Source organism: Cardiocondyla obscurior, linkage group LG06, assembly GCF_019399895.1.
Source record: "Cardiocondyla obscurior isolate alpha-2009 linkage group LG06, Cobs3.1, whole genome shotgun sequence".
Lineage (NCBI taxonomy): Eukaryota > Metazoa > Arthropoda > Insecta > Hymenoptera > Formicidae > Cardiocondyla > Cardiocondyla obscurior.
In genome coordinates this window covers 417003-430085 of record NC_091869.1, presented here as the reverse complement: position 1 = coordinate 430085, position 13083 = coordinate 417003, and the positions used below count along the sequence as shown (strand labels likewise).

Sequence of the window (13083 nt, the reverse complement as noted above, 5' to 3'; positions counted from 1 at the left end):
TTCATTGATAATGTTGTACGGGTGATATTATCGCGCGCGTAACCGTATATATTTCTTTACCTAATCTACAAAATACTGTACAGCACAAATTCCCAAAGGGCAAGGCAGGCTATCGTTACCACCTGCTTACATGTATGGCACTTAGGTTACTATATAAAGGGTAAATGTACAAGCTAGCGGAGTTGCTCTACTGACACGCCAATTTATAAAAAATTAACGACTATGCGGTATTTATTGGAACAATTTCCTTTAGTGATAATTTTATTTCTTGCGATTATTTTCTAAAAATATTTTTTTAATATATAAATCAAATAAAGAACTAGAAATAAAAATTTAATTTATAGTAATTCACATTCGATGTTAATTAATATTGTCTTAGAAACATAATTCGTAAGTTTAACGTAAAAATCTAAAACATATAAACTGAAAGATAACAGAGAGTCGGTAGGCAGTATTTCAAGTAAATAATACAGTTGCTTGAAATAGAAATAAGATAGAATTTGTGGCAGTTTCATAGCGCCCGATATCTAGTATATCTTTTGTACCTCGAAAAGTTTTAATATTTTTTGCTTCTGCAGAGTTATCTTTAGCTCCGCTATCGTTCTCTTGAGATTCGGCTAGCTTCGAAATTTATTACTACATGGATTGCTTCAATTCGAGGAAAAGGAAGTATCTGTCGCAATATTATTTTTTACAAACACATGTCAAATGTCAATTTTAAATTGACCGATATATTTTAAATGACGAGTCTAGAAGAGAGCTACAGTGTATAGTGGATCCCAGTCAAAAATGTGATTTTAATCAAAACAGACATGATTGGTTCATGATCCGTATAGATTGTAAAATACCGTTCTGTTATTGTAACTTTTAATATTTAACTGTCTTTAGAATTTATTTAACGATAGCATATTTGATTTGCGCTCAACTAAATTTTTCATTTAAAAACGCTAGCTCTCGTTATCAATTATATTTATTTCATTTACTTAATTAAATAAACTACAAGTAATGATCTAATCGGTAAGTAATACAACGTATTCATTACTTCAAAAATTCGTGATACGCATAAATTAATATTCGGTATAGAAATTCTATGTAAGTGTAAGAACATAAACAAAGTCTCGCTCGACCTCATTGTTTGTTTTCTCGCATTTTTTAGCTGCAGAATGAGCAACGTATTTGCAGGTGCAAGGCACGAGGCACGTACAGCGAACAGCGCCAGCGGTGAGAGGCGCGTGCGCGGCGCTGGGCCGTCTTCCCACTCGCTGCAGTTCCTTCTATCAGTCCCCTGCCGGGTTCTGACTACGTATCATCTCTGCGTTGGACGCTCCGTCTTTTGAGGTTAGTCTCATCCACATTTATACGTGCTATGTTACATTCGAGTCCCCGGGCCGTCACGTAGTCGCGAGTGAATAATTGCGTAGTTCGGTCAAGCTCCAAGTGACCTGATCGACGATAAATGTAAACGCTGCCGATCTTGGAAAATTCGCGACGCGGCCGGCTGTACAATCAGTGTTAGAAGGAGAGTGAATCGTCGATCAGGTCGGTCGGAGCTCGTTCGGAGTGTTCGCTCGAAGATCTTATCTACGGGAATCGCGACGTACTCGAGTTTAAAGATCTGCGGAGCGAGCGAGCGAGGACGAGGAATCGGGAGTATGGGCCATGTCTCGCGCGGTACGGGGGGAAGTCGGGGCTCGCGCGCGCGGAGCAAGGGGATCGCGAGACACAAGGTGGCCGACCTTCAGATCGCCGTGCGGCAGTCGGGGCAAGGGGAGACGGAAAGTAGGTCAAACGGGACCTACGACAACTGCGTGCGTGATCTACAATCGTCTCGGTGGTGAACAGGACTCGCGCGCGCAGTGCCCAGCTGTTTTCTCGCGCTGGCACGATGTCCAACGACATTGCCAATGATGCAGCTAACGGGTCTTAATACGCGCGGAATATTTTATACGCAGATGGTGCGTACGATTATATTTTTGTATTCCTACATTTAATTAATGAAACAAAACTTTGTAATGTTTCAGGTGAAGATCCAGAGGAGAAGAGGACGTGTTTCTGTCGCCAATAACTAGCGAACGCAGCATTCAACCATTTCCTTGCGATCGCACGATATACATATGCCACACAACGTAGCCAGCGGATCTTAATTCGCGTGGAATATTTTATACGCGGATGGTACGTATAATTACATTTTTATATTGATATATTTAATCATGTATTAATAATTATAAAATATAGATAAAAATAAAATATATACAAGAATTAATCGAGCAAACTTTTGGTTCTGTTTCATGTGAAGATCCAGAAAACCTAACATCCAACCTGAGAGGAAGAGGCCCATTCTACATTCTGAGAGGAGGAGGAGGCCTCGGAAAGGTATCTTGCGTCGTCGGAGCAACCCCAAGGTAAATATCACTTTCTTATTACACAGCATTATTAACTTTGTCTTTTGGTTAGAAATTATTTTATTTTTATTCATTTAATTTGAAATTTAATTAAAAACGTTAATAATATTTTTTTAAACAGTGTAACTATTACAAACATTTCTATAATAAAAATTTCTTTTGTATGTTGCAGAATCTAAACTCCGGCGCCTGGTGAGTCGCATGCCTTACGTTTTTTTCTAATGTAAGCCATTCGGGTGGGAAAAATTATGATGCTCGCGGAAAAATAGCATTAATAAAATAATAAAAAAATATTTAATACATTAAAATAATACTTAACGCGAATAGTACATGATAGGTAATTAAATTTAACATAAATTATAAACGTTTAAATATAAAATAAAAATACCTCGCCTCCTGAATTGTGTATAATATCTTGTACAACTAATTCTAATTTAATTATATCAATCTAAATTACATACAACCGTATGTAATTTAACTTGATATACTTACAGCTCAACACTTTTTTGGATTTTTATCTGAGCGAACCAAGAGTTCTGCTTAGATAAAAATCCGAAGGAGAAATCAAGTGCCGCACGCCGAAAATAATAAATACGAACCGCGGCCGGTTCGTCGGGCCGTTTTCGGGTTGCCGAGCAGTAGTATTCGGGCGGATTTTGCTAATCGAACTTTATAATCGCGAGTGTTGAACAATTACAAGCAAAAGTGTTAAGTAAATTCTTCGGGCGCGTTCGCGAGTTTCTAATACGCGGAATGATGACTACACGTCCCAACTGAGAGGATGAGGAGGCCCAAGGAAGGCAACATGCATCGGCAGAGCATCTTTTAGGTGAGTAATAATTTTTAATTACATAAAATCGTTAGCTTTGTAATTTCTTTAACAGATAACTTTATTTATACATTTTTTTTAATTAAAGAATTAATCAAAAACGCGTAATATTTTTTTTTAACAGTGAATGTATATTTAGCATCTCTACAATTAATGTTTTTTTAATTTTATGTTACAGTCACCTGCTGTATCGTCAACTCTGCTGCTGCGCATCGACCGGTGAGTCGCATGTTTTTGTATAATGCGTTTTGGGGTAAAGAATATTATTTGCAAAAATGTAATAGTAATTATTACAATTTTTTAAATAATAAAAATAATAAAAATTAATAAAATTAATAAAATAATAAAAATAATCTGACGGCACAACGGAGCTAAGCGAGAGATTCAATCTATGCCGCAAAATGATAATAAATATAATTTAATCTAAAATAGTTTTTTTTTAAGATACAAAAATACACATAAATTTTATTTTTTACGTTTATCGTTTTATTTCTATTCACGTTACTGCGCGACTTTCTTATCGGTGTTTCCACAAAAAATTCGGGATTTTATGACATCCCGCATGTGCGATTCCACAACTGCACGTTTCTGTAACAGTAGCTCCGTAAAAGAGAGTTGGTTGCGGGTATTTGGGCTCGATAACGACTACACTCCGTACGCGGCAATCTTCACTCATGCAACCAATCTCTCACCGGGCTAAAATTAGACAAGCGCGGAGCGTCCGGATGATAGAGAGAGAGAAAGAGATAGAAGAGAGGGATCGGGAGGGTTTATTCAAATTACTCCGGTACTCGGTGCGCAATACTCACGAAACAGACTGCCGGATTTTCGAGGCGGAGTACCCATTGAATTCTCGGCGCGAGAAACGGAAGTGTCGACGATGCATTCGCGACGATGCAGTTGCTTTGTCGCGAGCGCGGGATTAATGACGCTCAACGTAGACTGCGTTTTTGTACATGTTTGTCGTCGTTCACGGCAGGAGAACACTGCATTCGCGAATGATTAATTATCATTTTGCTGATTAATCTATCCCCGTCGCAACAGTCTTTATGCAGAACCTCAAAATAAAAAAAAAACTCTGCGCGATGACAGCGAGCTTTACGTTATCTTGCAATTTTCATCTTCAAAATATGATATTTTGTTAACCTTCTTAGCGCGTCATTATTTTATACGATTTTAAACGATTAAAAGTCGCCGGGGATCAGTTCAGTAGCAGGTTACCTCCGACATTTTTCTCACAAAATTGTGAATTGCGCCCGGTTAATTATATAGAACGTAGCGAACAGTTCGTAAAAAGCATACTGCAAGTTCTTTCAGACTGAGAAATAAAAGATAAAAAGTCCCGTCTAACAAAGTTAAGTTATCGGTGAGGTATTTAAGGATTTTAAGAGCGATTTAACGGATAAGAAATTCTATGAAAGCGCGACATGCAGCTGTTATCAGACAAAGGTATCAAGACTTACCGTGGTCTTTTCCAAACAACGAAGTAGATGATGATGCTGTAGCTCAAAGATATCTTCCTCCTTGTAGAATTCCTCCAACTGCAATCCGCTCTCCTGAGCAGCCAAACGCGCCTCCGCTGCTTTCTTTTTACTCACGAAAGCGGCGCCGCTCGACGCCTTCGCGATTCTGATACGTGCCAATCTGGCTTTCTATAAACAGAGAAAATAAAAACTCTCGTTAGTCCTTTATTTTATTTTATCTTGGCAGAATTAAAATTTCTTTTTTACAATTTTATTTCGTTACAACTACGATTAGGAGATACTATAATAAACATATAGAAAAATCGAAGATACCATTATAGTATATGTACCAGAGGTAAATTTCTGGTAAGACTAGAATAAACTTTTATCTCACCGTCGTAACACATAGCCGTGTCGTAACCGTGCCCGGTTTTCTTTGTGCCTCATTAAATCCCCACTTTACCCCGCAGGGCAAGCTTTCGGTTAACAGACGGCTGAATTTCGTCGCCGTAAATATTTTACGTGAATTCTTGTATTAGAGAAGAAAGAATTTTCCTCCAAAATAATTCTCTTTCTCTCCGTTCTTTCTCTCTCTCCCTCGTACAGCTTAATAAAATATAAAACATTTCCAATCCTAATCTTTTTATAAGGTCCGTTTCGTAATTTGCGTTCAGGTAAAAAGTGCATTTAGAAATGTTAACTCTCTACTATATTATTATCAATAAACACATTTATCATTTCTCTATTTTATACATATAATATATAGACTCTATCTTTACTTTTTACCATTATTCTTCGCCTATCTTTAGAAGACTTGAAAGACGTTTTTTTTTTTTTTATTTTAAGACAAGGGATGCAATCCCTATAAATGTTACAGCTATACGAGATACTTAACATTTACCGTTAAAATTCTGAAAGTCTCGATCGTGATTTTAAAATTAAATAAAATTGTGATATAATATAGCAGAGGTTGGACAGAGTACTTTAACGTTATCAAAACTCCGCGATAAATAAATGAAATGCACATGGCAATGAATGCCGTTGCGCTCTAAAATCAATGGCTCTTAATTGAATGCGTATCTCATCTAGTTACGTTCTCATTATAACAAAATCACGACGATGATTTCCACACGCGACGTGGAAGCCTGCGAGGCTCGTAAATCTCAAGTTATGGCAAGTAATATTGCAAGCAGTTGAAATACTTAGAATCATTTATTTATAATACCGGACAAGCGGGAAACTAAAAATAAACGTGGCTCTTTCCGCCCTGTATTTTTCTAAACTTTATAAATAAACGACCTTATGCAACCTTATTGACGCCGCATACAACAGCGTGTTTAATTTTTCTTTTTTCTTACGGTCGACCTGCAGTAACTATCGCGTTATTTAACGCGGCAAGAAATCTCCGGGCAACTAGCGAACGCAAATAATTTCTTTAACCGCAGCCCCTTAATCTTTATGCGACTTTTTCTCGGCGCCTCGCGTCGAAAACGTAAAACAATGTGCGTAAAAAGGGAACATTTTTCATAATCACATCGGTCCTTTATAACTTTAAAACAATTACGTATAAACTCGCATATGTGCAAAGGTTAGATAGGCATAAATTCACTCCACAGGCAAAACAAGGAAAGAAAAATTATATATTATAAAATTATATATCATATTAAGTTCGAATCGTAATAGATTCCATTATTCGCTGAGATGGTTAGATTTTTCCGCGAGTGGAAGGACATATTATTATCGTTATTAACTTTCGAACTTTACTTTGAAAAGTAAAAGCTGGTGCAGCGATGTAGTCCAAACGTTGCCTGATTGTTGAACGCTTTTTCGTACGCGTTACCGGCCGTAAATTTTGATATAATGGAATAATATCGGAATTTCTGCGGTTTTACGCGATATTACGCTACGACGAATAAACTCTACGACAGACTCTTTTCCGCCCGCAAACGAGGATTAACGGCGAGGTCCGAGCGGTCGCGTATCGACCGCGCTAATTTTGTAACTTTCGCAACTTGCGCTATGTAATTGCGGAAATTGCGGCATGCGGCTATGAGGCGTTAATTCAATGTGTCCACATCTCGAAATGCCGTATGCGCGGCCGTGTAACATGCATACGGTGATATAAAGAGCTAAGATGCACCACATCCGTTCTTTGCGGCTTTCCGAACGCCGGAGTATATTTTCGCGAACGTATCGATAGTCGCTATTAATCGGCTGATTAGAGATTGAAAGGACTCCGCGTTTCTATCGGTTCTATTTTTGTTGAAAAGAAGGGGTTTAAGCGTCGTGCCAGCTAAAGGGCCGGAGAATTTGCTTCAGTCGATAGATACGCGGACGCGAAAAATTGAGCTCCCACTTCGCCAGAGATACCGGAACGTTTCCGAATTTTGTAGATAATTTGCGACCAGAAATTATTTTTCCAAGCAAAACCGAAGACACTTACCACCTTACGTTTTTAATAAAATTAAAAATTCAAAGTAAAAGTACGCGCGTCATATGTGTAATATTATAATACAGCTTACAATACGTGTAAATATTTTAATACAGCTACTCTCATTTCACATTCGCGGCTGTGGCATTACGTATTTATATTCATTAGCTTCGCGTTAATTAAGAAGTGTTGATGAAAAAATTAACGTAAAAAATTGCGCTTTTTTTTTTGTTATCGCGCTTTTTCGAATACTTTTAGTTAGCGGAAATATCGTCGCATATTTACTATTAAATAAGCTCGCGCGATTTCGACAAATATATATTTTTATCGTCGAACTTAGCAGAGGTATGACAGCCCAATAACCGGTTTATGCGCTGAAATGTCTTTAAAGATCCGTGTCGTAGACGTGATTTTACGGATTTTACGGTAAATCGACCGCGTGATGGAGAATTATACGGATATAATTCCGTCGCCGTTGAGAAATTTCGAGCAGCCAGCTTTAGTCGAATTCGCGGAGATTATAAACTGTGAGATACCTCCGGGCTTATCGCGAATTCGGGATAAATGCGGGGTTCTAAGGTGAGAAGCCGCAAGGTCGGTTCGCGAAACAGAAGCCAGTTCGGCCGATTTACGTTCGTCTCGGTATATTTTCGCGCGGTGCAACTCCGGCCAGAATCGCAAGCCGTGCTTTTCTGCGTGCATTTATTCGGCACTCGCGGATGTTTATGCCGTTACGGGTCGGGGCATCTGCGAAACGTCACGGAATCCTCCCCCGTATACACTAACCGTAGCTTTACTGCGCTTTGCTGTCACACAACGACGGCGACTGTCGAGAGTAGATAGCGGTAGCACGATCTGACATCGCGAAATCATCGCCAGCTGTGATTGAACGCGGTATTATGAAGCCGCAATGAAAACGTTGTAAAGCGAGCGAAATTGAGTTCTCCAGACGCGCGGTATGCAAGATGAAATGCATAGTAGTTGCATTTCGCATGCGATGAAGCGCGTTCTATATGACGGGAAATATTTAGATTAATTACCTCAGGTACTACTTTCAGTTGTCACACGTCTGTATCTGTATACGGATAATTCTAATAACTAGATTAGATCACATCTCTTTTTTAAGTCAAAATGTAAAAAAAAAAGTAGGAAAAGACAAAGAAAAAAAAGAAAAAAAATCTTTCGCTGTAATACGATCCACCATTGTGCGACCATTCTTAATTTAGGAACGAATTAATGTAACCCAGTTACTAGAATTGCACTTTGTGCGTGTACGAAAATGTCAGTGAGACTACGCGGTATACGTTTACTTTAATTATAAATACTGCCGTACAAAAAGCTGAAATTAACTCGAAACGCGAGACTTCTTTTAGGTTTATTAACGTTGTTCGCCTCGTATTGTACTCGTGACTGACCACAGACCAAGTGTGAATCGTGATTTTCTATTGCACGGGAAAGTACCGTGCCGTAAACAACGCGCGCTGACACACGTAATGCCGGGCGTGTTTCGTATAGAGCGCTCGACAGACTTCGTGTAACGAATCAACCACTTGATAATGACCATTTCTAATTTGCATATGGACTTGCCGCGGTTCTTATCGAGATTACATGACGACACGTTATGTCACGACGTATATTAATTACGCAACACACATCAGCAATTATATCAACGACGTAATTTTATTTTCACCACCATCGCGTCCCGATGCAATCGTACTAATGAGTAAAAAGTGTTCGAGGTCGTGTAACTTTTTTATTTTTTACATACTGCACACGACAAAGCGCGCGCCACTTACTTTTGCTTCTTTGACGTAAAAAAAGAAAAAAAGAAACTGTTTCATATTTAATAATTTTCAACAAGAAACTGTAGATGTTATGGATCTCACGCGACACTTGAAATAATTTTCTTTTTTCTTACATGTAATTTATACATATATACATTCGTGCATTAATTATTATTTATTTTATTTTTTGAAATTAATTACGTGAACTACAAATAACGGACTTGACCGATTAACACGGCAGTACTTAAAAAAAAAAAAAAATAGTCAAGCACCCGAAAGAAGTTTCGTTGGTAATAAGATGCAGAATCGCTTAATTTTCTTATCGCCGTTACATTGTAAACGTGTCTTTCCGAAGAAGCTTTTACATTTCGAAACCGCGAAAGGGTTATCAATGTCTGGCAGCGTCGCCGCCGGAAGTTACATAGATTCGTGAATGCATTCAACCCGTCGGCATGGTATCACTTGTGAAACGAGCGAAAGTAGAAGTTCGGCTGAAACGTATCTACGGCTTGCAGCGGTTTCACAGCCCCAAGGCGGACATAATCGAATATTCGAACAGCTAGTCGCCAAATAGACGCGTGCGCAAAACAAAAGCGACGGCGATAACGATATCGTACATTTGCGCGGGTGCAGACGGTGCGATTAAAAAAATCCACCGCGTAATTATTAGAAAGCCGTGAAAGGATATTCGTAAGGGAATTCGAATTACGCGCGATTCGAAAATTTATCTAACACCCGTATAAACGCCCGGGCGCGGTACAGTTTAAAGAGAATTCTATTTCGCGGGATCTGAATGATGCATTCACCGAGACCTACCCAAAATCTCCTTTCCGATGAAATCTCAAAGGAGTTCTCCTCGCTCTGTCTCCCCGAGCTTCTCGCGGCGGAACGCAATTCTGAAGATCACTTTTACCCTTTACCCGGGAAAGTAGGTCTTGCGTAATACATCGGCGGGCGGTAGGCTTTCTTTAAAGAAAGAAAAAGAGAAGGAAACCACTTTAGGCTGGCTCACCTCTTGTCCGTGACCCGCGTTATTTCGCGGCATTCGCCTAATTAACTTAGGCGGATAAGCGGCGGGCGAAAGCTCGCGATCGTTACCGATCGCGCTATACTCTTTTCTTATCGTCGGCATGCGGCTGGAATTAATCGTCGAATGCCACGCGAGGGTCATCGCGTGTATCCGTGGTATGTTCACATCGCTCTATTACCTAACCGAACTCGGAAATTCCCGTCAAGGAGCCGGTAACTATTAAGGCTGCGCGAAATACTGATCGATTTCTCGCAGTCGATACGTATAATTGTTTCAGGGGATCGTTATTCGGAGACATTGATTTCCAATTACTTTGTAAAAAATCGATTCGTGTCGTTCGTTTTTGCAACGTCGGGAAAATCAATGCTGAATTCATTTAAAGGCGTATATACACTTAGCGAACGGACATAGCGATCGCGAACATTTCTCGGTGTGTGCTGTTGGTGTGTTATTTTTGTGGTGATTGATTTGTTTGGAATTCGCGTTCGCTGTGTTCGCTCGGTGTTCGTTCGCTTAAGTGTATACGCACCTTCTCGACGGAAAAGAAACCGAGACAAATTCAATATTATTTATAGAGCAGGAAATTGTTATCTTCTTTTTAAATTTAAAATTAAAAAAAGAGATAATGCAAAAAGGATTTGAGTACTGCGCCGCAAGACCCCTTTTCTTCATTGCTAGTCTAAATAATTCCAATATCGCGCGATAAATTCCCGCGATACTTATCGAGATAACATAACGCGAAGAACATTCCTCTCAAAAATATCGTCTCTTTTCCGGAGGAAACGTCTATCTATATGAAATAAAAATGTTAGTACCGCGTTCCGGTATCGAAAATATTGAAGGCTATCATAATTTCACCATTGGCAAAAGCCGCGATGTCGCTTCGTACCGCGAAGAAAATAAAACAAATTTCAATATTTCGCAAATATCGCGAGCCAATCGTATCCTAACATCGGCTGTTATTGTTCGAATTCATATCATTCAATCGAAGCGCTACGAAAACATGTACTAATTAGGCGTTATTAATTAACGGTCCGTCATCATGTTGGTTGCGTAATGATTTATATAATGCTTTCAATGATTTCTCTCGATTATTCTACCATTTGTGACTAATTTTGACTTATTAATATTACAATCACAGTCGATATAAAAAATAATTGCAAAAACAACCCTCCGTTGATTTAATTAATTAGAAGCAATAGGCAATAATAATTTTAATAATAGTAATACAGTATTCCAATTGGTATATCTTAATTATTTGATCAAGTGGGGGGGAGGGGGTATACTTTTATTAATTCTAATATTTTCTATTTTATTCATTCGTGTCGTTATATACCGTTTCGCGAATTATTGATGACCAAATTCTCTTGTGTAACCCAACATGCCTGCATTAAATGATTTTCCAGACCATGTGAATTAAACTGTATTAATTAATTGTCGCGACAGTTGCATAACAATGTGCGCTGAAAATTACAAACTACGCTCGCTGCATCCTCGCGCTGATATTCCGTATCCATTAACAATTTTAATGAATGAATAACGCCCTTTCAAATATTAAGTACTGTGCAAATCATATTGGGGAATGCGTAATAGGTAATCAAAAGCACATAACGATTCAAATATGACGGCGGAATTGCAAATATCAATACGCTTGATTAATCGTTCCGCGTGTTACGCCGCGTGTAACGTCGTATATGTAACGTAGCATGTAACGTCGCATGCAACGGCAGCCTGAACGATAATTTACACAGCAATCTATCTAGAGAACACAATAATCCACGTAGACAAACATATTTGTTCGACAAAAAATATTCATTATCGAAGAGAATCGGCTGCGTTCAAAATTCTTTTAAAGAAATCTTTTACGACTTCCGCTGATATCAAATCGTACTGTCGATTTTTATTAAAATTACGAAATGTGTGTCAACGGAAATTAATATAGAAACACACGGTCACACGTAAAATTGATCGCGTTTACAAATTTCTAAACGTCGACTGACGCCCAACCGCAAAGATTGAGAAGATGCACCGTCTTCCTTTGGGCCAAGGCCCTATTTATTAAAAATTTCCGCGCGTCGCGTCGAAAAATTAAGGTCAGTTATTTACATCGCGTCTCGCGCACATCCGTTAGCCGGCCCAGTTATCGGTGATTACTATTTGCGTTAATATTCGCGGCAGTATGTTGTAATTACCGCCTACGCGTGTAGCAATCGCAATTAATTAGAGGCGCGACAACGCGGAAGCCTGACGATAATTCACACCGTCGGCTGGAAGTGCCATCCAAAATTTCTTGTCGAGCTTTTCGTTTTGGGCCGCCGCTTATAATTAACCCGCACGACGAATAGCTAATCGGCGCATTTGCATTATTGGACATGTCGAGAGCCATTGCATAAGTGCAACGATGCATCTTTTAGCGGAGCTTTCTGTTCCTCAATTGCGAGGTAATTACTGCGAAATAATAATGCTCGCTTGGTTGCGTACATAATAGTAGATGAACGTCGTAATTATTCCGGTTTTCATTATAAAATTTAACCGCCTTTTATGCCGATCTCATTCTCGTAATTTTTTTTAATTTTAAAAGCACTCTGCGTCTATGACTTTTAATTACTATCAGTATCGCGATATTATTATAGAAATAACTGTATTAACTGTAGCATCACTGATTCAGTGAAATATTACCTATTTAAATGTAACGAGCAGATAAGTTTTCAGAATAATGTATGTTAATCAATATACTTTGTACAATTTATTACGCGAAATAATATAGTATATATAATATATATACTTGTTGTGACAAAATTACGTAATTTCGGAGTAATTTGCAGAATTTGTTAGGAAATTGTACTTCAATTTTGCGTGACGTCATAATATCATATTTATTCGCACGTATTAATTCCACAATATCTACCATTTTCACGCTACTCGTATCAATGCAACGCGTTCAATCGTATCGATACGGAAATCGCGTAAATATTTTATATCTACGCAAGCGATCAAATAGCTGGTGCTGCTATATTTCGTTATGAATATCGAGTATGCACGTAACTGTTGCGCATAGATAATATTCTAAAGAAAATCAAGCCGCCGAGTACATAAATTCAGTAGATATTTCTCCAACGTAAAAATTAATTAAAATTCTATATT

At 38.5% G+C, this 13083-nt stretch overlaps 1 protein-coding gene and 1 long non-coding RNA gene across 9 annotated transcripts in view; one reads left to right on the top strand and one right to left on the bottom strand.

The window, feature by feature from the left end:
- Window positions 1-13083, bottom strand: part of Shal (potassium voltage-gated channel protein Shal) — a 93123-nt gene that overhangs the window by 49723 nt on the left and 30317 nt on the right. For all 7 annotated transcript variants that reach the window (XR_011545918.1, XR_011545919.1, XM_070658466.1 and 4 more), the window contains exon 3: window positions 4695-4883. Coding sequence is in view for 5 of the 7 variants with exons in the window: in XM_070658466.1 (XP_070514567.1) it covers window positions 4695-4883 (189 nt within the window). In the remaining 2 variants the exon portion in view is untranslated. The remainder of the gene's footprint in view (window positions 1-4694; window positions 4884-13083) is intronic.
- LOC139103630 (uncharacterized) lies at window positions 1149-2932 on the top strand. Of its 2 annotated transcripts, XR_011545932.1 has the most exons (4): window positions 1149-1338; window positions 2022-2172; window positions 2297-2402; window positions 2575-2932. It is a non-coding gene; the product is annotated as an uncharacterized lncRNA (long non-coding RNA). The 2 variants fall into 2 exon arrangements; XR_011545931.1 differs by having other exon boundaries at window positions 2022-2402.